The following is a 26757-nucleotide window of genomic DNA, read 5'->3' on the forward strand; positions in this document are numbered from 1 at the left end:
GAGGTGTAGTCCAAAACATCTGGAGAGCCGAAGGTTCCCCACCCCTGTCCTATGGCGTCGGCCTATCCGGTCCCCTACTATTACTGTTGGAATGTCCTTAATGGATTTCTGGCCAACTACTCTTTATCTATTGTCCTTAATAGTTGGCATTAGTCCGGCTATGTAGAGATGTTACATAAGCTGACCATTGCCTGCTGAGTAAGGGTCTCTACAAGGACCACCTTGTGTTGAATTTCTGTAATACCCAATATACATTAAAGCTCTGACATGCTTGAGTTAAGTGAATCAAAGAGGACAGAAGTGGTGAGCCGCGCCCAAAAAGTGCAAGAAATAATTAAAATGTATACATACAGATAATCCTATAGTAAGCGATGAGTTAAGTGACCCTATTAAGTTAACATGTCTTTAAACATTAGATTCAAGCAGAGATCTCTAGTAATATCGCTTGGAAATGTCAGAGTGATAATGCTGTATTATCAAACCTGGCAATGTCTACAATGCACAAGGCATATTACACAGGTTTCATAAAGCAACTTGCGTTGCCTCCTGTCCAATTCCATGAAAATGTCGTCATCTGCAACATTTGTTTAAAATAATGCATAATAGACGGGCATGCGGTTGCCATGGCAACCAGTAATATCTGTGCGGCTATGAACAAAGCTGTAACAAACTGTTTTGCATTCGTAACATGAGGCTCTAAAAGTTATTGCTTCACTATATATGTAAAAGTAAAGCATTTGTCAGGGCTAGTTGGAAAAAAATAGGGGAATGATAGTTTCTTTCAATATATAGGCTGCAGAAGGAATAATCCATGTTCAAGCAGTGTTGCTTTGTTCTGAATCTTATGTACGAACTAATGCATTACTTGGACATGCCCTTCTTTCCGGACTGGCACAATTTGTACACAATGTTCATGTTTGCCATTCAAAGCTTCACCAAAACTCCCAGTGGCTATAAAGCATTAGGGCGTAGGTAGGTGTTAGAGCCACGCAAAGCTGTAAGAGTGGTTAATGCATATAGCATAAGCAGGGTTAAAACACTTATGATATGCTCATCGCATGATTGTTTTTAGTGACATTACAGTTTATCTTCCCCTCAAAGTGTTGAAACTCCTTGATGCATTAGTGGTTAGGAAAATCCTGAAACCTTCCTTTAGTTATTGTGGTCATTCTATGCCTTCCACAAGTGTCAGGGCTGGAATTACACTGCTTGTTGCCCCAAGGCCAGTTTCCCCAATACTCCCCCCCCCCCCCCCCCCCCCCCCCACAGTACCTTCAATTATACATGTATAATAATGTATATTGATGCATCTAAACATATCTCCTATATACTTATGTAGATGCCTCCCACAATTTAAAAGTATTGATAATTTTATTTTTATTTTTTTAAATTAAAACTTTGGCCTTTGTGAATAACCACACATATGCACAGTGACCCAGGCAGGCACAGTTGTTTGGGCAAAGAAGGCTTACGGCCTGCCAAGTCCCTTGCTGGGCAGGATGGTGGATGGCACTGGCCCCTAGCTGGACAGGGGAAGGGAAGGTTGTATTGCCTGCTCTCTTCTGTTCAGGCTGTCCACTTTTGGCCCCATGTTCCAGGAGGTCACACGGGGGTTATGATAGTGATGTCACAGCCCCACCTGCTCTCCTCTTATTGGTGCAGAGGCTCGGCAGCCTGCCCGGAAGGAGGATAATCAGGTCTGTAGTATATCTCGCGCGGGCTGGCTGCTGCACACATTTCCACAGTGCTTGTCTCCCTCTGAATGAGAATGGGCTTGCTGGTGAGGGTGATCTTTGATCTCCCCTCTGGCTGTGCCACCCCTCTCTTGCCTGCTGCCCTGAGGCCACACCCTTTGTGGCCTTCTGGAAAATTGAGCCCTAAGTAAGAGTAGCCAGCATGCAGGCTACATTCAATTTGCATTGTATGCCTGGCTGTGCCAGGATATCCAAGCATCAATACAAATAAAAAATGCAGGGGAAAAACAAATCCTTTTACTGGGAAAACATGTTTACTCCATTTTAAAATAGTGATTTTTTTTTTTAGCGATGTCTATGCAGCCAACGCAGGAAATGTAAGCACTTACAAATGCGAGTGTTCATTTCTGGCATAGCCAGGTATACTGTTAAAAAAATTATAAGGTAGACTCTGTCTGCGCAATGTATAGACCACCTGCATCCCTCACTGAATGGGAGAGGCTGAATATCACAGCTTGTGTTTACTGCAGTGTACAGCAGCAACTACGATTTCCAGAGCATCATTCTGACAGCTGTAAAAAGAGCTTGTTTGTACATTAATTACTTAATCCATATTTTAAGCAAAAAAGGGATCCTTTTATCAGCTGTTTTATCGATTGCTCATAAATGGAGCTCTTCTAAAATAAAAATGATTGGAGGAGGGAAATCAAATATCTTCTTAAACACGGTTTATTTTTCAAAATGCTCTTCGTATCACTTCATGTCACGAAGTAGCCAAGTATAAATAAATCCTGGTATATTTGTACACTTTATTATTATTTTTCTTTTTGTTTTGTTTTTTAAAACATGGTCTGCATTATTCCTTCCCACTGTTTAAATGGATGAGATAAATAGTGCAGTAGGGGCTTTTAAGCCTTGCGTTGAAACGGAGAGAATTGATCACGTCTGACAGTTATCCCGAGTGATGGCTGGCATGCTGAACGGGAGTGACAGGCACCAGTGACTTTAGGCTAAGCCTTATACTGAAAGATTTTCTGTAATGAGGCATTTATTAATAGAATGGAAAAAAACTAAATTGGGGGGGTTCTCCTACCACAGGCTATAAAGAGAATGTCAAAATGCACGTTTATCAGCGGGTGTTAACCTGATGGCAAACTATTATCTAATTTGGTGTCTCGTGCCACACAGCCAAGTGTCTACCATTTTTTTCTTGTGCTCAGGAGACACGTAGAATTAGTGTAGAAAGTTAATCTGTTCAGGCCTCTATATTTGGAGGTTTAGTGATTTATTTAGGGGGCATTCTCTGTAGCATAACACTACAGCTCTTTTCCAATGAAGCTAAAATAAAAAATACTTCTCTTACACCAATATTAAAGGGACTCTTTAGGCACCCAGACCATTTCAGCTCATTGAAGTGGTCTGAGTGCAGTGTCCTTATTGTACTTAGTGCTGCAATGTAAAACATTGCAATTCCAGAGAAACTGTGATGTTTACATTGCAGCACTAAATCTGCCTCCAGTGGCTGTCTCCTAGAGGTGCTTCCTGGATCCTAGCGGACTTTTGGTCCGTTAACTGATGCTGGACGTCCTCATGCTCTGCCGAAATGCACTGGGATCGGGTAAGTAAATAAAGGCGCAAGGGAGCGGGAAGGCAGCCGGAGCTATAGTGCCATTAATACAGCTTTGTATTCCTAGTACTATAGTATCCCTTTAAGTAGGGTGCATCCCTTCACCTAGTTAAACTTTTTTAAAACCAAGTTATTTGCTTTTCCATTTTAACTCGTGTACTTGTATTTTCCAATTCTTTTATGCAATTCTGCTTTGTTTTCCCACTATTTCTTAATTCCTGAAATTTGTGTTTAATGTGATACATAGGACCCTATGGGACTAGTTTCTGTGGTTTTCTGTGAATGGGGTTAGAATTATAGGAACTGTAATTGTGCCTTAAAATAGTGTTAATATGATTTATAATAGGACCACCATTGGATTTATTTGTTCTATAAAACAAACAGCGTAAATATGCCAGCTTTGTCCTCTTGCACAAGCAGGGCTAATCAATTTTTTTATTCCATGTCTTTTTATTTATTTATTTTGAGACATTTGTCAGCTTTGCTTTTTAGCAAGACTCTCTTGCTTTGGGCGTCTTCTTCAGCAAGGCTCAGTGTCTGTCAGGGTGAAACACAATATTCATTTCTGGCTGAATGCGACTTCTTCTTTTTGTTAATCTAAGCAGTTAATTATTTATAAACCTTTAGTTAACTATATACCCTGCCATCTAGATTGTCGCTCTTGACAAATCAAAGCTCTGGCTCTATAATGCAGCGATCCATAAATAATCAAAGGTGAGCGGCCATGCTGATTCAAGGGGAACTGGACATGTTTGAACTGGTCAACTATATTCCTTGTTTTTCTGTGGCCAACATATTTGTAAGGGTTTTCGAGAAGGAATACTGATGGCCTCTTTCAAATCTTTATTGCCTTTATATAACATATGAAAGAAAATACTGTCACGGGTGCATTCACTGACGTTATTTGTAGCCCTTCTGATGGTTATGCATTTATATATGCTATGAAATTTTGATTGAATAAAAAAAAATAATATATATATATATATATATATATATATATATATATATATATAAAGTTTACAAGAAGTATTATCGACAAGGAATAGAACTCGCAAATACAATGTCTATATAGCAAGAAAGTAAATTATATATTTTAAAAAAATCTTTCAGAATATGAAGCAAAGTAATCATAGTTAAAGTTATGGTGGGTAAAAATTGTGATTGAAAACCCCTTCCTCCTGAAGTCAGTGGATAGTCAATACATTGTTAAACACAGATCTGCACACCAGTCAAGCCATACGATTTGCTTTTCCCACAGAAATCTCAATATTGCAGTGATGTTACTATTGCAAAGGATTCTGGGTTGGCATATGCAAATTAGTTAAAGAATCAAGCAAGTCTTATGGCTTGACTGGTCTGCAGGTCTGTGTTTAACAATGTATTGAAAAACTACATTAAAGATCTAACGGTTGTATTTTTTAAAAATTGTTCTTGTTTGTGAAATCCTCTTTCTAGTGTGCCATCAACGACATAAAAAAAAAAAAAGTTAAATGTTTTTACCAAAATGAATGCACCTCTGTTGTGTAGTCAGCTGGACAGACATTTAAAACATTAATTTCCTCTACCCTCATGTGCTGCACTATTTCTACTTTTTTAAAACTGATCTTTAGCAATGTCCTGGCTTGTTTACTCTGCTGATCATACCTCCAGCCATGGAAGTGTTTGTTAATATTTTATAAGGCCTGTCCTCTCCCTGTTTGTGGCACGGTGTGTTGAAATAGGTCAAATCATGTCAGGAACCTGTACAAAGAATACAGAGTTTAGCTGTTATTCCCGAAGACAGATACCTAACATGATAGACCATCTGCTCTATGAAATATTGATGCTCTTGTTGAGGCTTTGTCTGCAAGTATTGCTATAGGTTCATATTTTAACTACCATTAAAGAAACTTATAAAAGGAAGACTCGATTTTAGTAGGTAATAGAAAAGTGTTAATATGAAGCGATAAACAAAAGTGTTTTATGAACTGTTCTATGTTATCTTTTTCTTCTTTTCCGCCACATCTTCGTATGACTCATTACCTTCCAAAAAAATCTTAAAAATTAGGTAATGAAATGCTATATTGAAAAAATGTTGTTGCACTAAACATGGTCCTGTTTATTTTACTGAACTTGCAAGTTATGGATATGATGGGAAGTATAGAGAATGTGATTGCCTAATATAGAACGTGGCATTTCCACATGCAATTGCCATTCCATGGTGAGTGTGGCATGGACCCTCCAGGCTTGCCGGGGCAAGTAACTAATAACTATATTAAATCTAGGTATTACTTGAAATTCAGACTATATTCAGAGACTGGACTGAAATAAAACAAGCTTATTTTAAGATCATGTGGTCTTTCAATAATTACATAAAAGGTCTAAGGGATCAGCCAAACCCAACTGCAGAAAGTTGCATATGCATTAGTTGAAAGAAACCACTATTCCTGATATAATCTATTCCAGTAATTATCCACTGGTGCCATGACTTTAGATTGTCCTCTGAAGTGCCTTAGACAGCTGAAGCAAGTGGTATAATGTAGTAACCCGTTCTCTTCCCTAGGTGGAGCTCAGTTGCCCTAAGGAGATGGCATGGAAAGTTAACATGTATCGAGGATATTTAGCAATTTGCCACCCCGAGGAACAGCAGCTGAACTACATTGAGCGCTTGGTTGAGATGGCAAGCAGTCTGGCAATTCGGGAATGGAGGAGACTTCCGCATGTTGTATCTCATGTTCATACACCTCTGTTACAGGTGAGTGTATGCGCAGACTTTGCACCAACAACCGTGCTCAAGCTGAATGTATGCATAGCCATTAAGGAAAGTATACTGAAAGCAGGTGTCATCCATGACCTGTATAAATTACTATTAAAGGCTATTCCAAATGGCTTTTTACGAAACCATGGATCATTGTGTGTGTGTTTTTTTTTTTTTTTTTTTATATTGGCATCATTGGACTGCATTTCCAGTGCGTTCCAAAGACCTGCTGAAAGGCCTTAGAATTAATGCATCTAGTGCGACTTAATTGTGCTATACATGTAAAAGGATGTTACAGTGCCATTATTAGTTACACGATGCACTGGACACAGATCAGTTTCCGAACAAAGAATATATATATATATATATAGTAAATGACGTATTCCATCTGTATACAGAGAATACAAAAATTACACCTACATTACTATAGTTACATCCAATTATTAAACTAAAACTTCTTACATTTGTTATCCAATAGTGGGCGTTTCTGACATTCCACGCCTTGTCCTTGTCCTTGTCCAAGATAATTGCACAGTAGTTTTAATTATGTGAGTACTGAACTTTTCTAGAACATCCTGTATCTTCTACCACATACACACATACTGACAATAATTTGATGCCCCTGAACTCTGATTTAAGTGGTAAGTGAACTGAAACATCTTAGGCCTGTGTGCATTGCTTTTAGCAGTAAAACATTAAAGGGACATTATAGTCACCAAAACAACTTTAGCTTAATAAAGCAGTCTTGGTATGTAGATCATGCCCCTGCAGTCCCACTGCTTAATTCACAGCCATCTAGGAATTAAATCACTTTGTTTATACAGCCCTTGCCACATCTCCCTGCATGGGACTGCACAACCTTCCTAAACACTTCCTGCAAAGAGACATCTAATGTTTACACTTCCTTTTCATATTCTGTTTAATTTAGAATTTCCTATCTCCTGCTTTAATAGCTTGCTGGACCCTGCAGGGGCCTCCTGTATGTGATTTAAAGTTCAATTTACAGAGCAGGAAAAAACTTCTGAAGTAAGTTAACGTCTGATTAAAAAATAAATCCATATTGTTTTCATACAGTCTGTGTCAGTCACAGCCAGGGGATGTGTGCCTAGTGCTGCATAAACAGAAACAAAAGTGCCTTAACTCCTAAATGGCAGAGAATTGAGCAGTGAGACTTCAGAGACATGATCTATATACAAAAACTGCTTCATTAAGCTAAAGTTGTTTTGGTAACTACAGGGTCCCTTTAAAATATTTAGATTTGGTTTTATGCTTTTTGTACCATCAGGTCTGCACCTCCTCTTTTAATCCGCTTGCTATAAATAAACAATGCTTTTGTGCGAGACTTGGCAGATGTTTCAGATTTCCAATTAGATTGCACTTATACCGAGTGTTTGAGGGATAATAAGCAGACAGGAATTCAATGAGTAGATTTCAGTGTCTGGAAAAGAGAGCTCTCAATCTCTCTCGACTTGTATAATCGCATTACAAGACCTGTGCTTTTGTCTTTTTTGGTGTTTTTTCTGTAGCCAGTGGTTATGATTTAATCTTATGCAAAAATTGATGGCTTCATCACAGGGCTTACAATTCAGGATGCTGCAGTTAATCCTGGTGTCTAAGTCCCATCTTTGCTAGCTAAACCAGATCTGCACTTAGGCTTTTTTCCCCCATATTTAATGCACATTCTATAATGACTAATCATATCCCCTCAGTCATGTTTACAAGATTAGTATATTTTTTCAGTCCATGCATTTGTTGCCAAAGTAAAGTTTTCTTCCACATTTACCAGTGTGACAGCGACCGTGCGTGCCTTATTTTTACCAGTGTGGCTGTAACCGTGGTTCCTGTATTTTACCAATACTAGCTAAACATTGAATTCCACGTTTATCAATAATACCACAACAGCCGATCCCATACTTTACCAATATATTACTACAACAGCCGATCCCATACTTTACCACTATACGACCACAACGGCCGATCTCATACTTTACCAATATGTAACTGCAACAGCTGATCCCATACTTTACCACTATACGACCGCAACGGCCGATCCCATACTTTACCACTATACGACCGCAACGGCCGATCCCATACTTTACCACTATACGACCGCAACGGCCGATCCCATACTTTACCACTATACGACCGCAACGGCCGATCCCATACTTTACCACTATACGACCGCAACGGCCGATCCCATACTTTACCACTATACGACCGCAACGGCCGATCCCATACTTTACCACTATACGACCGCAACGGCCGATCCCATACTTTACCACTATACGACCGCAACGGCCGATCCCATACTTTACCACTATACGACCGCAACGGCCGATCCCATACTGTAGCGGAGTGCAGTATTATAATCCACGGTCTCCGCTGGTATAACAGGTAAACGCACAGTCAGCGCTGAAAAGTAAGGCAATATCCCAATCCTCCCAATAACCGGACGAAACACAGTTTGGGAGTCAACTAACTCGCTTTATTCACAAACTTGCATATTTATACAGTTCCCCATGCAAGGGGTTTCCTTACTGAGGTTTCAGGGGATTTATCCCATCATGCAATATAATTCTCCCAACAGGCCTTGCTGCACGAGTGATACTCCCACTAAAATGGACGATTAAGTGGATTATCCCCTCGTGCAGCAAAACTGACAATTTACTTTAAAATACCGTTTCTGAGTTTTATTCGGTATACAGACTTAACCGAACGTTCGGTAGATAGCTGGGGTCTGAGCGCATCTTTTGAGAGAATACCGCTCAGGTCCCAGCTGAACTGACCGAACGCCGCAACAAATACAGTTATACATTGAAGTTCCCCTCAATCCGTCGATTATACTTAGGGGAACGATCCTACCGAACACCGGGCTCCCGAACGGTCTGGAAGTCCAGCGGTGTTCGTGTCGTCGAGTAGCAGTTTTCAGTTCCAGGCGCTCGACGACCAAACACCGCTGAAGAATAGCGAATCCAAGATGGACGACGGCCACCTAGGAGAGCCTCTAATTACCGATTGCAACATTGTTGCAATCGGTTAACAAGCGCCACACGCCTCTAAGTGTGTGGTCTATCAGGGGAGCCCGCATTCGTTCCACAAACAGCCCGGATAGCCGCTGTTCGTCGAGCGAAGTACTCGCATGCTGGTAGCTTACGGCTGCCAGCAGGCGAATTACCATAGTCCTAGATACACAGTAAAGTTACATATACCACACAGTACACATAGCAAAATACACACAGCACATAGTCCAGAAGTTTGCCACACATACTTTAACACTATACGACCGCAAATGCCGATCCCATACTTTACCACTATACGACCGCAACAACCGATCCCATACTTTACCACTATACGACCGCAACGGCCGATCCCATACTTTACCACTATACGACCACAACAGCCGATCCCATACTTTACCACTATACGACCGCAACAGCCGATCCCATACTTTACCACTATACGACCGCAACAGCCGATCCCATACTTTACCACTATACGACCGCAACAGCCGATCCCATACTTTACCACTATACGACCGCAACAGCCGGTCCCTCTTTACGAATACTGCCCTAATATTTTAACGCAGCCACAACAGTGGTGGCTCGTTGCATTCAGGTACAAGTTAAATGTATAGATATGCATTTATTTTTTAAATATTTTCTTGTACTAAAGCCAGCAATTCATGTTTACACAAAAGGTAAACCTAACATATAATTTATTCATTGGCTAATGTCAGTGTTCCATGAATTTTGATATTTTACACTGAAATATGTGCATTAATGCTCTTGCAAATTCAAACATTTGTTACTTGTAAATATATAAACCATTCACAAGTAGTAGGACTTTACTTGTATACATTTTGCCGCTTATACCTCTTTTCTAATACCTGGATTAGCATAAGGAAAAAAAGTGAATGACAAAAGTACAAACTGAGCCGTGAGTTTGCAGCCCTGGTAATTACTTTTTTTTTTTATATATCAGATAGTGTGTGATTAAATACCAGCAAGCAAATTAAATTTACATGATGAATGAGGGATGAAGGAAGGTTAAGGTATTGCGCGAGCTGATACGGCGATAATTGTGAAAAATATTACTTTGCTTAATTTATTTTGTTTCAGGAGATTTGACTTTGTAAATGTGAGCAGAGTCCTCGGGCATTTATCTTATTTAGTTGATTAGCAGCAAACACAACTGTTATCTTTGTCTCGCGCGCTGTCTTGAGAGCGCAGAGTGTGTTTGTTTAATGGCTGTATTAGTAGATTGTACATAGGAGGGTTTCTCCAAAATCATCGGTCCTTTATGACAATCTCAGAACCACTCCGCTTGTAAATTTTTCTGGGAATGGTTAAGGAAATATATTTTTATTATGTAACCGTGTTCATACACATCAACATTTGGCATTTTCCCATGTCTAATTGGTCAGAATTAATGTGAAACGAACAGTAGCTAGTAATTTAGGTGTGGATACAACTTACTTGCGATTAGCACATTACTCCGACCTTAAAGGAACACTATAGTCACCTAAATTACTTTAGCTAAATAAAGCCGTTTTAGTGTGTAGATCATTCTCCTGCAATTTCACTGTCATTTAGGAGTTAAATCACTTTGTTTCTGTTTATGCAGCCCTAGCCACACCTCCCCTGGCTATGATTGACAGAGCCTGCATGAAAAAAAAAACTGGTTTCACTTTCAAACAGATGTAATTTACCTTAAATAATTGTATCTCAATCTCTAAATTGAACTTTAATCACATACAGGAGGCTCTTGCAGGGTCTAGCAAGCTATTAACATAGCAGGGGGATAAGAAAATCTTAATTAAACAGAACTTAATAAAGGGGCTCTCTTTACAGGACATGTTTATGGAAGGCTGTGCATGTCACATGCAGGGAGGTGTGACTAGGGTTCATAAACAAAGGGATTTAACTCCTAAATGGCAGAGGATTGAGCAATGAGACTGCAGGAGCATGTTCTATACACCAAAACTGCTTCATTAAGCTAAGGTTGTTCGGGTGACTATAGTGTCCCTTTAAGAAAGAAATCCTTACAACAACCAAACAAATTAGCTAACACATGTTTTGAGACTCTGAGGGGGTTACACCTTTAGTTGTCCTCTTTCCATTTTTAGGTAGCATCTTACAATTCAGGGTTATTTACTGAAGTGTAAATTGTTAATCCACAATTAACTTTAGCTGAATTTGCAAATGATCTCCACGTTCGCTATGTTTTCACATGTTTTCCCTTCAGCTATGATGTCCTTAAATCTGAACTTCCCATTTGAATTCCAGACCTTTCTCACTTTAGTGACTAACCCTGTTAGAGTAGACTTGGCCAAATATTTTCTCTAAAAATCAAAGCACTTCTTGACTTTTGAGCAAGAATATTTAGCCATCATTTGCTAAAGCATTAGCAGAGTTCACAATCCAAACTGCAATAGATGTGGTTGTTGTATAATAAAAAACTTGACTGTTTTACACTAAATTACTTGATGACATTTTTTTGAAAGACACTAGAGAATAGCCTATTTGAAATCGTATTTCTTTTTTTTGTGAAAGCCTCAGGGGAACCATTTCTCTTTGCACCCTTCATTTTCTGTAACATCTTACACAGTATATTTCCTTCATCTCAGGAAGTGAGTGCCCTGAAAAATGATTCCCCCTCCCTACATGTGCCAAAAATGGAACACTAGTTTATTGCTGCTTATACATCATGATATACGCATAAAATACATCAATCTGCCACAGATGTAATACTTTCAGCATATTCTGTCAGTTAAGGTTACATTTTGGGTTATCATGGTAGATTAATGCTCATTTTTTTTCAGCACAGCCTTAACCGTGAAATATAGACTGCACAGTTGTCAGTGCATTTTGTGTATATCTGTAATGAGTGAAAAGCCACCAAATTGCCTTTGGCATAATCAACAAGTTTATTATATAATTATTCAAGTAGAGCAATTACACTTAAACACAGACATAGCAGAATAAATTTTTTTTTTATTGTGTTTTTTAACTCTTTGAGTGTCTGAGACACATTTGGTATCCCTTTCATGACCCTATATGGTTTAAAGCAGGACGGTCTTGCTCCCCGAGAGATAGTATGCTTTTGTCTGTACTGTATGTTGTTATATATTTATTGTTTGTGGTTAAGATCTCCCCTTTCATTGTCGTTTTAGGCAGCTCAGCAAATTATTGAACTTCAAGAAGCTGCTCAGATTAATGCAGGATTGCAGCCTGCGAATTTGGGAAGAAACAACAGTCTCCATGACATGAAAACCGTGGTGAAAACATGGCGGAATAGACTTCCCATCGTATCAGACGACTTGTCTCACTGGAGCAGCATTTTCATGTGGAGACAACACCATTACCAAGGTTAGGACCTGCAACTGTGTAAATTTCACTTGTCTAAGACAGTTTCCAAATAAAAGTTATGGGATTTTCCCTTTACTCATTTTAATATGAAAGTTCCATTCTAGATGGATACTCTGTTTTTAGTGATTTAGTGTACCACTGAAATTTAAGCCCTGGTCAGTGTGTCCGGGATCTATATGAGATAATAATATCCGTAATAATTGTTAGGATATTTATGGGGTGATAAATATAAAAAATTATATTTTCATAAAAATTATAAAAAAAAATATTTAATCATTTTTATTATATCAAAAATGTATATATTGGCACTGTTCACTTTTAACTCTTATAGACCCTGGAGTACGTTTTATTAGAGAATTTGTATTTCACACATTAATCACAAACTAATTATAAAAAATATAATTTATTGTGACAATAATTAATATGTAACATTCGTGTCAATTATCAGTGAATATTTAGGTATAACATAAATATACATATGGTTTTGATACAGTTTCAGATAGCTCAATAACAACATATCCACATGGTTGCAAATTTCAACAAGATTTACTACCGGACACTGAACTTTGAAATCAGCTAGGCATTTCTTAACACAGACCTTTTCACAACCTCTCACAATAACACAGCTAATAGCAATAAAATCTTTGCTGACAATTTGACTCACACTGAGTTAACTCACTCACTACTGGCTACAATTCTCACAGGAAAAATAACTTTAATATTGCAATTGACAAATACGATATTTCTCATACTAGATCTATTTAACCATTCCTTCTCATCCAATAACCAAAGATAATTCTAGCAGATTTTACATTGCAGATAATTAACTTTCTTGATTAGAGTTAAACTTTCCCTAAATTCAGAGAGTCAATATCTCTGGATAACAGCTTGATATGCTAAACTTGGCAAATTACCAGTAAATGTATCGTTCGCTTATTCCTTCTGCAGTAAGAAATTTGTAACTATATATATCCTCAGCTATTTATTATTTCTAAGTTAGAAATTTGACCTGCTTTTATCCAGGTATATTTCTGCTTTGAGTAAAAAATAAAACCAGCATATTTACTAGCTTTCTTGGAAGAAATTCTTTTAGGCTTGGATATTCCATAAATGTTGTATGCAAGTATGAGTAGAGAATTGTGAAAATAGGAAGTCCGAGTTTTGATTAGTAAGAATTTCAGAGTTTCAGTTGGAATGTTAGATTTTTTTTTTTTTTTTTTTAGAGGCCCAGAATTAGTTGGTAGAGATACAGAACGTTTGGTGTATCCTTGTCTCCTGCTCAAGATCGCTGACTTAAGATCTCTTTGGGTATCCCTTAATTTTTAAAGGACCAGTGCCCCTAAACTTTCTTTATGTCACTAATTTAAAGTAACCAATAGGGTGAGGTGGGTGTATTTTCTACAGGCTATCATCTAGACTTTGGTCAATAGGCGGCGTTGTAATTCCACCAGGAATTTCAATGACCACTTTGTATAAGGGGATAATTAAACTTTGTGATGCGTTTCAAAGATGTTGTTATTCTTCAAAGGATTTCGGTTATTTTTCTGCAGACTTACAGTTTCCTCTTTGGGCCGTAAAATACATTTTGACACGTCTGGCTATTGTTTCACCTTTTCTAATACAATGGAACTTAGTATCAATCCTTTAATATTTAAAAAGTAAAATTAATTACTTTTAGTGTTATCTGTTTCTTGTAATCCTGTGTCGGGTTTTTGTGTGAAACTGTGTGTGTAACAGTAATTTGACTGCATGTGATATATACATGTTTTTTTTTTTCACACATCCAGCTAATTTTAGTTTAGTAATATATTTCATTGGTATTCTATCCATGTAAACAAAAAAGAGAAAAGAATCTGTCCCTATAACCAAGTATTCTTAAAAAAAAATTTAAGAACACTTTTTTGGATCAACAGCAAAAAACAGGTGTGAGGAAGGCTGAACTTGATGGACGCAAGTCTCTTTTCAGCTATCTAACTATGTAACTATGTAACTTTTAGTTATAGGGACAGATTCTTTTCTCTCTCTTTTGTTTGCTTTATTCACCTAGGGTTTTACCCCCTTATCTGTTCCCAACCCTTTTCTATCTATGCTATCCATGTATATCTAATATTATTAACATAGGTGCTAATTATATATGATTAAACATAATTATAGTTAGTCTTTATGGATATATGTATATATTCACACAAATACACACACCAGGCAAGCCATAAGACTTGCTTTTACCACAGGAATCTCACTTTAACAGTGCTCTCACTTCTGCAAGGGATTCTGGGTAGGAGTATGCAAATTAGCTCAACAAAGAACCACATTTTTGCCTCATTATTCCACTTTATACATGGATTCATTGGAGTATGTGTCTGCTGTATACAACAGCTTTGAAACACAACTCAGGAAGAGGAGCAAAGCCAGTGAACCACTCATAGACAGCTGTTTCGTTAAAGCAACTCATCAGCATGAGGTTTTTTTTAGGCTATGGTAACATCTGTTCATAAACTGGCAAATTAGTAAAACAGTAAATAAAATTATGATGATATATGACAGTGATAGAATACTATTTCAAGAACACTTCCCACTGAAATAGGCTTATTGGCAAAATCATTATATGCTCTTTTAGCCATGCACAAACCCTGAGCTAATGCCTTACTCCAGGAGTAGGCAACCTTCGGCACTCCTGATGTTGTGGACTACTTATCACATGATGCTTTGCCAGCATTATGGCTGCAAGAGCATTATGGGAGATGTAGTCCACATCATCTGCAGTGCCGAAGGTTGCCTACCACTGCCTTAGTCTATGCCCTGTGTTTTACCCATGTGTCATAAACCATGTGATGGAAAGTAAATTAAACCAATTATTTAAACAGTGTTCGTCAAAACTTGCATGTATTTATTTATTGCAGCAATTGTTAATGCCTATGACAACAGTACTCAGCATGATCCGAGTTCAAACAATGCTATGTTGGGTGTCCACGCCTCAGCTTCCGCGATTATCCAGTACGGCAAGATCGCTCGTAAGCAAGGCTTGGTGAATGTGGCGCTGGACATACTTAGCCGCATTCACACCATTCCCACAGTGCCAATTGTAGACTGCTTTCAGAAGATTCGGCAGCAAGTGAAATGTTACCTACAACTGGCGGGTGCCATGGGGAAAAATGAATGCATGCAGGTAAAAAAATAAATATTATTTTTCTATTAAAGTATATCCATTATGATTTTTTTTGGTGTTTTTGTAATGTTTCTCATAAGTCTATTAAACGTTTCTCTTTAGCTCTCAACTTCAACTTATTGGTAAACCGATATGGTTTCCCATATTGTGTTGAATAGCTTTCAGACCTCGGTAAATTATGTTCTTGTTTAATTTAATTAATGCCAGAATGCATTTAAGAGTCTTATTTTGCTTTTCAATGCCCTCTGAAAATGAACCCCATGAGAATGAATAGTAATCAAGTGTGCAGGTGCAGTGATGTGTAAATAACATGATTTATTCTTTCATCTCACTTTATATCCATTGATCTGTAGACACAAATTAGATTTTAGATAGATCTCAAAAGCAAAGAAGACTGCACTCACGTAAACATGTCTGTGCCCCATATGGCTCCTTTTAAAGAAGTTTTTAGATCTTGTTTGTGCATGATCTCTTCTCAAAAAGAACGATTTGAGATCCTTCCGTTGGAAGAAGTTCTAGAACTTCTTCCAAGTTTTTTTCCAGAGCAAAAAACAAAGCTGGACTGGATACAGAAGATGGAATGAAACTTAAAGGGACACTATAGTCACCCAGACCACGTCAGCTCAATGAAGTGGTCTGGGTGCCAGGTCCCTCAGGTTTTAACCCTTCAGATGCAAACATTTTCAGAGAAACTGCTATGTTTACATTTGGGGTTAATTCAGCCTCTTGTGGCTGTCTCACTGACAGCCGCTGGAGGCATGTTATGGCTCCATCACACAGAGCGTCCATAGGAAAGCATTGAGAAATGCTTTCCTATGGACACTTTGAATGCGCGTGCGGCACTGCTGATGTCAGATGGGAGAGCTGACGTCGGCGGGGGAGGAGAGGTAACCAGCGCCGAGGGAGCCCAGCGCTGGAATAAAGTAAGCTGCTGAAGGGGTTTCAGCGCTGGTGGAGGAGGACCCTGAGGGTGCGGGCACCCTCAGGGCACTATAGTGTCAGAAAAAACGCTTTGTTTTCCTGACACTATAGACTATGGTGATCCTTTAAATTGCAAGAGCATGAAGTGTTAATTGGAGGAGCATACTTTAACCTCCTGCAAAGATCCATTAACGCTGCATTTTTTTTCTGTAGGATTTGTCCCGTTTTTATACTAAATGTTTCCTGAGCGCTTTGGAACAGCAATTTAGGTTTGAGTACGCCTTGTCAGAAGTCTGTGGTCCTTGTTTCTTTCCTTCTTAATTAACGGCAGAAGTCAAACAATATTAGATTATTGTCGCATTTAGGAGTAAGATATTCTCGGATGTCGGGCAGCGGTGACGTGCCATTCGTTCCACTTTGTTGTAATTCTCTCTGACAGCTCAGATCTTTATTGGCGTTTGCGGGGTGTAAATCAACAAAAAATATTTGACCCATTTCTAAAATGACATTGTGAGATCATAAAACAATTTTTAAAAGCATCGATCTCTTAAGGCACAATTCAGTAAAGAGAAACTATCACACTTGAGATCAATGTGTTGCATCTGAAGGGTATAACCAGTCTTCTTCAAGTGCTTCTTCTCTTCTTGTATATGAAGATGAGTTATATATATATATATATATATATATATATATATATATATATATATATATATATAGCTATGTAGATAGAGCTGTTTGTCTACGAAAGTACTCCTTAAATACTACAAAAAAAGTACTGTATTTATTGGCGTATAACACGCACTTTTTCTCCCTGAAAATAGGGGGCAAATGATGTGTGCGTGTTATACGCCGATATACATATTTTTCGCTCCATAAGACGCACATTTTTCCCCCTCAAAAGTGAGCGAATGTGAAGGTTTACTTACCTGTCTTGAAGCGTGCGCACCGCGGTACTGGAACTTCAATTTTAGGTTCCGGTTTCCGGCGGGACTGAAAGGAAGTGCGCACTCAGTGTGCACACTTCCTTTCAGTCCCGCCGGAAACCGGAACCTGAAATTTAAGTTCCTGTACCGCGGTGCGCGCTGTGAAGCCAGCCCACGCTTCAAGACAGGTAAGTAATTATGGGACATGGGGAGGGAAAGTGCACTATGGGACAATGGGACAATGGGAGGGGGGGAGAACACTATGAGATGAGGGGGTGGAAAATACTATGGGAGGGGGGGCACTATGGGATGAGGGGGGGAGAATGCTATGGGAGGGGGGGAAATTTTCTACTTAAAATGAGGTGCGTGTTATACGCCGATAAATACGGTATATACTTTCTCAGGCGATAGCGGTGATGTATGCACAGACAGATTATTTCATGCAAGTGATCATTTGATACTTTTTTGTGTTTTTAAAATCATTGTAGTGTTTCTTGTTTTTTGGGGAGTGTGGGTGGGAGGGTCTTTACGAGTTTAACCCCTTAAGGACCAAACTTCTGGAATAAAAGGGAATCGTGACATGTCACACATGTCATGTGTCCTTAAGGGGTTAATGTTTTTTTTTTACTCGGCACTTCCTCCTTTTATTCACACTTTTATCTTGAGAAATTAGGGATTCAAAGCTGGCAAAGGGAACCTTTGCTAATCTTCTTTAACCCCTTCAATGTAAGGCAAGGCTGTTCTGAATTGACTTTACATGCAAATTATTCTAAATAATGGCCAATATATTTACATATTAGGCTGCAGAATAACGTGTAAATGGGCAGAACCAGAAAATAAAATAAACATTGTAGTGTAATCTATGCATTTTGGTGCAATTTAACTAAAATAACATGCATTTTTTTTTTTTTTTTTAAAACAACATAGACAGCCCTCCTAAAAAAAAAAATAAAAAAAAAATTGCCTATATTACGTGTTCATAACAGATCCCCTTACCTGGCTTAAAATTCTTTCGGAAAATTTTGAGTAATGACATGCAAATTGACAGGTTGCCCAGAATATTTCTTTTATCCCCTTATTTTGCGATTTCAATATTCATTCAGACATGGTTCAAGCTACCGTAACAATAAACCTTCTTCATTAATGCAAAAAAACAAGTAAATAGATGGTAGAGAGGCAGAGCAGTGCATTTTGCAGTTTATGGTTTTATTTAACAATCCAAGTGTAAAAGCACCATGCTTTTATCTGGAATTGAAGTGTTTAATTCATCTTTTTACAATTTTTTAAGAATTTCTTTTTTACACATTTTTCGGTCTTTGGTATAACATTTGGATTCTGCCAATCGATGTTTAAATCCTGCTTGTAAAACACATGTGTTGGTTTTATTTTTATCTTTTATATAAATATATAACCTCAAATTATTCTCTAACGCAACATTTTATTTCTCTTTAAGGGTTTAGAGGTAATTGAATCCACCAACTTGAAATATTTTACCAAGGAAATGACTGCAGAGTTCTACGCACTAAAGGGAATGTTTCTGGCACAAGTTAACAAGTGAGTTGCTCTGTTTTGTTTGGCTGCCACTGCTGGTTTGGCTAGTAGGAAACCCGTTATCATGGAAGAACAGTGTTAGTGCTTCTAATAGATAACGTTTAGATTAAATTATTCTCTCTGAAAAGCATGCGGCATAGGTCTCCAATGCTTCTCATTAAACTGGACTGGGATTATCAAGTATGCAGCTGCTTAGGGGAGACTGTCCTAGCTCTGAACTGCATGTAAGTAGCTTTTCTGTTGCATTTATTAAATTGTAAAACAGGGACCCTGAGAAGGGCAGAGTGTAGCATTTTCGTGGTCCGGCCATCTTTAAGATGGCTGTGCTGTAAAGAATCAGCGGGTGAGATCGGCACGTTGAAAAACAGGGTAATTTGTTTGGTTCCAAAACCTAAAAAGTTTTTTTGTGGTGGGAGTTGGTAGGTAAGAGAAAGGTATTCAATAAGTGACAGAGCTGTTTAAAAAAATAAATCAAAATAATAAAATTCCATAACATTATGATTTTCCTTTGCTTCTGTGTAGACTTAATATTTCTTGGGGATAACAAAACCTTCCTTTTTAAAGCACACTCTTTGTAAGATGTGCTTTGTGTGTCTGTCTCTCTCCATCCTTACTTGTACATTGCTTTTTGTGTGAGATGTCTCTCAGTTGGACTCTGTCCAGTTGATTGTGTCTCGAATGAGCGCAGTCTGTCCTGCTGATTGTATCTCGAGTGATGTCTATTTGTCATGCTTCTGGCCTCTACCTACCTAATGTAATACATTTCCCCCCCCTCCTAAAATACAGAAATGAGAGATGATTTATTTTTCTCTTTACCCATAATTTTTCTGGACTCCATGCAACACCCATAGTCGTTAATCACCTTCTATCATTGAAAACCAAAGGTCAGGGACTCAGGAAATATTCTTTGATTTAAAACATACTTCAGTAAACTTGTTTCAAAACAAAAATTGCGAATCTCCCCTCCTGCCCCCCAAAGCACGATTTTATTTTTTGTTTGGAGATTTATTTATTGCCCCTTTGGGTGGTCTACCTTTGTGAGTCCTCTAGAGAACCTCAAAGGGTTTACATCCCTCCCTGCCAACAAGGTGATAGAAGTACTGGGAACAATGTCCGCAGAGACCTCAGGGTGATTGATCGCTTGCTCATAAATAAAGAAAAGGAAGCTTTTGTGACAAATCTGGTTTAAAAGGGAAAGTGTTGATAAAGTGAGTAATTTATCAGCTTACACTCCCGGTAAGAACCATCTTCAGTTGCTGACCGTATAACAGTGAAAGGTGTTGTGTGCTTTTTAAAAAAAAATGTAACAAAATTATTCCTAACGTAAGGAGCAAAATTGCTTCTGCTATATTAGGGCTAATTAGCCTGTTAATAGACTTTCTGTCAGTTGAGGTTATTAGCTTATGCATCAAGCTTTTCTTAAGTATTCTTAGCAGTTGAAGGAGAAAGGGGGGAAAAAAGTGTCTTTCATAGGATCCTCGCTACGTTAGCTGCTTCATTGCAGAACTGTCTTTCTGTTATAAATGAAGGAGGAAGAGCGTTATTGCCAGGCTATTTTTAACATACTCACGGTGGAAGCTGTTCTCTTAGGTGCTTTAGAATTCTATGGTCTTTAATAGAGGGTAGTAACTATCCGTCCAAGCATTAAGACTGTATAGATTTTATTTCATTAAACGTGTTTGTTTTGAGCTGCAGGCTTCTTAGTAATGCAGCATTTTAATGAGAAAAATCCCTTTTGTCTATTTTTATTAAAGGTACACTCTGGGGGATTTTTTTTTTTCTTTTTTTTAATATATATATATTTTTTTAATTAGATGTCTTACTTTTAAGTTGATTACTTTGCCCCTTTGTTGTTTTTATTCCAAAACGAAAAATAATTAAAATATAATGGCTGTTAAGCTTAGATCTATCGCTATGACGGTCTCCTCGCTGCAGCCGATCCTCTTCCAATTCTGTTGATCTTTGTCCAATTAAATGCTTTTCTATGGGAAGCAAGGACAGTGGTCAGCACCCCATCATGCACAGCATGGATATGTGAGATCCTTCGAAAGTTAAAGGATGTAAGGAAAAGTGTCAGTACAAGCGTGTTTTCGGCCAAATGTAAATCTTGGCATTTTTCAGAAACGGTCGGTGCTCCACCTCCTCTGACATCATCCGACTCTGCAAGTGTGTTAGGCCCTCCTCATAGGAAAGCATTGAATCAATGCTTTAATATGGGGTTTTACTGATGGTGGATGTCCTCATACAGAGCGTGAGGTGACCTAGAGTGGTAGACTCCCGGAAGCATGTCTTGTAGACGGCCACTAGAGGCAGTCTTAGTATTGCAATGTTTTTGAGAAACTGTAATGTTGTACATTGCAGGACCAAGGGGAACAAGGACATTGCACCCCGACCACTTTAATGAGCTGAAGTGATGTGCTTACTGTCTCTTTTAAATATGTAAAGGGACACTCCAGGCACCCACACAGGCTGGGTCACCCTTATATTTGATGCCTTTCTAGATTCCCCATCTCGTTTAGTTGATTAGGTTAAGATGCTACATCACAAAGATTTTTATAGTAGAAAGAAAACTACTGAACTACAAATTCTGATTTATGTGATACACTCCGCACCAGTATGATTGGTTGTGAAACATTAGCATCAGAAAAAGGGACTTTGCAATACCTGCTCTGTTTGGCTCAAATGCCACAGTGCCGGACCTACATAGAGTTAATAGAATAGTGGCATGTAAACATTGTGCACAGATAAATTACTGTACTTTTTATTATCGATGTATTCTGTAATATTTTTCTTATTGCGATTCCCAGACAAATAAGCGCATAGCAACTTAATCACAAACTAATGTCGAGTACAAATAAATTACCGATCCTTCATTCCATAATCTTTTATTTGTAAAACCTATATGTACAAATGTGTCCCATTTGGTTAGATATACTCCTGACTGCCATTGTAACTCCTTAATTGATGTAGTTTACATTATGACTTGCGACTCTTGTTGATCCCCGATTTCACAGATTTGACATTTTCGATGTGTAGATGTTAAGGAGATAGGGCTTTATATATCCGCAAAAGTTGCACCAAACTCCCTGCGTAATTAAATTGCTAAGAAAGGAAAAATAAAATAAATAATAAACTCCAGTAGATTGTATGTGTGAATCTCCCCCAAGTGTTTGTTTAACTGCTGCATAGCTCGTAATTATTCTTAATTTAGAGAACAAATATGCATATGTATATATTTGGTAAAATGATTATTCTGAATTCATAAATGATTTAGTAATGGCCCCAATTAATCAGCCATGGAAAAACAAACTGCGGAGAACATTAAAAGATTTTTAGCATAGTTTTGGCCCCATGTTGGAGCCGCAAGCTAATTAGTAATGCAGCAATGTAATGAGCTTTAAATGAGCCTCTATGTCTCCAAGTAATTTTTGTTTATTTTTTTTAAATTTATTTAATATTAATTTGTCTTTGTTGTTTTTCTTTCTGTCCATAAAAAAGGTTTAGATTGGACCCTTTGCATTTTCTTTATTTTGTATATAATGTATATAACCGTTTACCGCAGTAGACATAGACGTTAGTTTACCGTATATAAGTACATCTAGAGATGTTTAAATGTGCAAGTGAAATCCTTGGCAATCGTTTTTACAGTTTAATCTTCAGCGTCCTACAGAATACAGGGGGGTTCAATACATTTACTCTTATTTGTGTATGTTTTGACCACTGTTAACATATGTGGCAAGTTTGTAGCCAGACCAAGAGGAACAACACAGTTGTTTTTGAGTGACGCAAATTCCGTCTCTGCTATGCCTCTTTATGCCAGCTTTTCAGTCTGTCCCAACCACGGCCAGCATTGTAGTATATAATGCTAAAATCAGCCTGGTAATTGAATTTGCAGCCAGTGTGAATGAAGGCAAAGTATATTGCAGAGCACATTTTTTAGAACATGAGCGAGACTGGAGCCCAAAAATTTGGGACTGTTTCAGCAGAAACGAGTCTGTTGGCAACTGTGCAAGAAATTAAATCCAGGTGTCTTCTGATATGGGGAAAAATGTAACGGACATCCAAGTTAGAGCTTTGATTTTAGTTGTATTGCTTCTGCTTCTCCAAGCAGCTCCTATTTCTCACAATGCAAAAAATCTGATTTGTACAAGTGTTCATATTGCATTGAAACACGTGTTTTAAATGTATTTTGTAAGAGCAGTACTTCATTTACATACATGTTGATATGTGCTTATTTTTGTCTGCTTTTGTAATTAAGCTAAACTCTGTTCTCTTCCAGATCTGAAGATGCCAACAAGGCTTTTTCTGCAGCAGTGCAGATGCATGATGTGCTTGTCAAAGCCTGGGCGATGTGGGGTGACTACCTGGAGAATATCTTTGTCAAAGAGCGGCAGTTACATCTGGGTGTATCGGCCATCACTTGCTACCTTCACGCTTGCCGTCACCAGAATGAGAGCAAGTCCAGGAAATACTTGGCAAAAGTAGGTGGTGATTTTTTTTTTTTGTATTTTATTTTGTGTTCTGTTTTTGTGCGTGTTTGTTTTATATTTTTAACACCTCATGAAGCAGAGTCAAATTTCGCAATGCATAGCGAACAGGGGTGTAGCATGCTAATTGATATAGAATTCCTGTGCTGAGAAAAAGCAAAATGTCAGTAATCGACACATAGAATGTGACGGCAGATAAGAACCAGTCGGCCCATCTAGTCTGCCCAATTTTCTAAATACTTTCATTAGTCCCTGGCCTTATCTTATAGTTAGGATAGCCTTATGCCTATCCCAAGCATGCTTAAACTCCTTTACTGTGTTAATCTCTACCACTTCAGCTGGAAGGCTATTCCATGCATCCACTACCCTCTCAGTAAAGTAATACTTCCTGATATTATTTTTTAAACCTTTGCCCCTCTAGGACTATGTCCTCTTGTTGTGGTAGTTTTTCTTCTTTTAAATATGGTCTCCTTTACTGTGTTGATTCCCTTTATGTATTTAAATGTTTCTATCATACCCCCCCTGTCTTGTCTTTCCTCCAAGCTATACATGTTAAGTTCCTTTAACCTTTCCTGGTAAGTTTTATCCTGCAATCCATGAACCAGTTTAGTAGCCCTTTTCTGAACTCTCTCTAAAGTATCAATATCCTTCTGGAGATACGGTCTCCAGTACTGCGTACAATACTCCAAGTGAGGTCTCACCAGTGTTCTGTACAATGGCATGAGCACTTCCCTCATTCTACTGCTAATACCTCTCCCTATACAACCAAGCATTCTGCTAGCATTTCCTGCTGCTCTATTACATTGTCTGCCTAACACGTTTGTTCTCTGTGTAATTATAGCCTTTAGTAAAACTTAAAATTATGCCAACATTTCTATAGTTCTAGTGATACAGTCTACAGACATGTGGACTTCATTGATGCAGACTGTCCATTAAGGTTGAACTGACTTGTCTTCAGATACGTTCAGTTTTAGGTTGTGACTACGTTATGGACTTTTATCACATTTCCCTTCAATGTTACGGTTCATTTTTATATAGCTGTTTCAGGACAGTGTTCCAAACGATCTGATTCATTCTTGAATCCTCCCATTGTATTACAACTTACTTGGCCTCAAAACTGATCATTCTTTTTCATCTTTTTTTTTTGATTAAAAAAAAACCTCAATCTTTCTCCAATGTCTGCACAAGCTTTCTTCCCAGATCTGTGTTTGCAGAGAAAATAGTCCTTCGTTTTTACTTTGTACTTCTTTTTAATCTCCTAAAATATTAGTCGCTTTGATTCATCGAAGTTTAGATGTGCAAAATGAAGTAAAATTAAGTTGGTAAATATGTCATCTGCATTCCTAGAAAAAGAAAAATTTTTCGATGTCTTTTCTGTTTTTTTGTCATTAATACGTATGTCGTATATTTCATTGTATGTTTAAATCTCATAATTTCAGGTCCTGTGGCTTCTGAGTTTTGACGACGATAAGAATACGCTGGCAGATGCAGTTGACAAATATTGCATTGGAGTGCCACCCATCCAATGGCTAGCATGGATCCCGCAGCTACTAACATGTCTGGTTGGCTCTGAAGGCAAGCTCCTTCTGAACCTCATCAGTCAAGTAAGTTCACTCAAGCCTTTCAAACCAGTATATGGAGAGACCTGTGTGCAGACATTCCTCTGTGTTAATGCTGTAGAGGCACGTGACGTTTAAAGCACACAGATGGTTAGGTCGTACCTCTCCGGCCTCCCTCCTCTTGTCAGCCTTTGGTAACAATCAATGCAGCTGTACTTTCTCCATAGACTTTGTGTTTCAAAGACTTTCCAGCCTCAAAGAACCTTTTAAATACTGTCGTATATCTGTCATCTATATCCACATATATCTATATATAGACTCTATATTGCTGTATAACCTTTTACTTAAGTTGGGTTAGACATAATTTGTTTTATGAATAACATTCGGGGAACGTGAATGATTGTGAAGCTGAAATGCCAGTGGTTGAGTTGATCCTAACGACCATTTACTTTGCTGACAATCTTATCTTCTGTTGTGTCTCTGGCTTTCACTAATCTTTTTTTCTAACAATGCATCGCCAAAAGGCATTTCTAGCAATTTGAAAGAATGGGGGAGTGGGGAGAAGAGTCTTATTTATCCATATTTTATTTCTACTTCTCTCAAGCTTGCTGTAAATAGATGTATTTAACTTGTGAGTTGTATCTTATTATCACACATAAGTGCTTGATAAAGGCAAATAGATGATCGCATGTTTGCCTCATCTCGACTTTTACGGTAATTGGTCTGTGAATTGTGTTGTATAATAAAGATAGCAATAGAATTATCCAGGTGACAGTAAAGTAACATTGTGTGTGTGCGTTTAGAGAGTTTGTGTAGGTGTTTACATTTTTCCATTAAATTAAAAATATAAAATAATCTGTAGAATTATTTTCTTCAGTTACCTAGAGGAATTGACTGTTTTTTTCTTTTTTCTTTGCCATGGTCTTTGCACATCAGTATAATAATCTTTAATACTAAGTGCAGTATTGGGTCAGTGCAATTTCAGCCCTGCAGTAATGCATTAGTTTTTTTTTTTTTTTTTTTTTTTTATATTCTTTATTTTTGCAGTGCTTAGATTTAACATACATGCTTGTAACGCCACGGTAGCGGGTACAAGCCAATGGAATAAAACATGTTGTACAGCATCATGGCAATCAATTTAACAGCACTTTTTTTTTAGTAATGCATTAGTTTTATGTATTTTGTTTATTAAGCACATGGCTTGGAAAGTGTTGTTTAAGTATAGTTTCCAAGTGAAATACTGTTTAAAATTCAGATCTAATACAGGGTGGATGTTAAAGAGCAAATAGAAACATATATGGCTTAATATTTTCCTACAGATTTGCAGCCAGTCCCAGTCTCTGATTCCCCTAACTCCTTCTAATAAGACATGGCTGTAACATCCCCGCCAATCCTGTACCTTGCATGCACACCTGATGGGTCATTTCTCATTGCAAGTGATATACTTGAGTTATCAGAAGTCGTAAGGCTGGCGTGATAGCTCAGTGGGCTAATATATCATCCGTAAAGTAAAATCTGCTCAATTTGTGGAGGGTCGCAGGTTCCAAAAAAGGGTTGACGCAGCCTTTCATCCTTCCGAGGTAGATAAAATGAGTACCAATAAATTGGGTAACATCCCCCTGAATGCTGGGCAATAGTAACATCCCCAGGACGTACTTGAAAACCAGAGTAATCTGAATGTACCTTTACTGGTCAAATACTTTGTTGTTGTTGTTATCAGTACT

The 26757-nt window shown here is 38.1% G+C and overlaps 1 protein-coding gene across 3 annotated transcripts in view; it reads left to right on the plus strand.

The window, feature by feature from the left end:
- Positions 1-26757, plus strand: part of TRRAP (transformation/transcription domain associated protein) — a 109765-nt gene that overhangs the window by 63107 nt on the left and 19901 nt on the right. For all 3 annotated transcript variants that reach the window (XM_063430377.1, XM_063430379.1, XM_063430378.1), the window contains 6 exons: positions 5864-6055; positions 12231-12426; positions 15327-15592; positions 18890-18990; positions 23267-23468; positions 24914-25078. In XM_063430377.1, coding sequence (XP_063286447.1) covers positions 5864-6055; positions 12231-12426; positions 15327-15592; positions 18890-18990; positions 23267-23468; positions 24914-25078 — 1122 coding nt within the window. The remainder of the gene's footprint in view (positions 1-5863; positions 6056-12230; positions 12427-15326; positions 15593-18889; positions 18991-23266; positions 23469-24913; positions 25079-26757) is intronic.

This window comes from Pelobates fuscus, chromosome 8 (assembly GCF_036172605.1).
Source record: "Pelobates fuscus isolate aPelFus1 chromosome 8, aPelFus1.pri, whole genome shotgun sequence".
Lineage (NCBI taxonomy): Eukaryota > Metazoa > Chordata > Amphibia > Anura > Pelobatidae > Pelobates > Pelobates fuscus.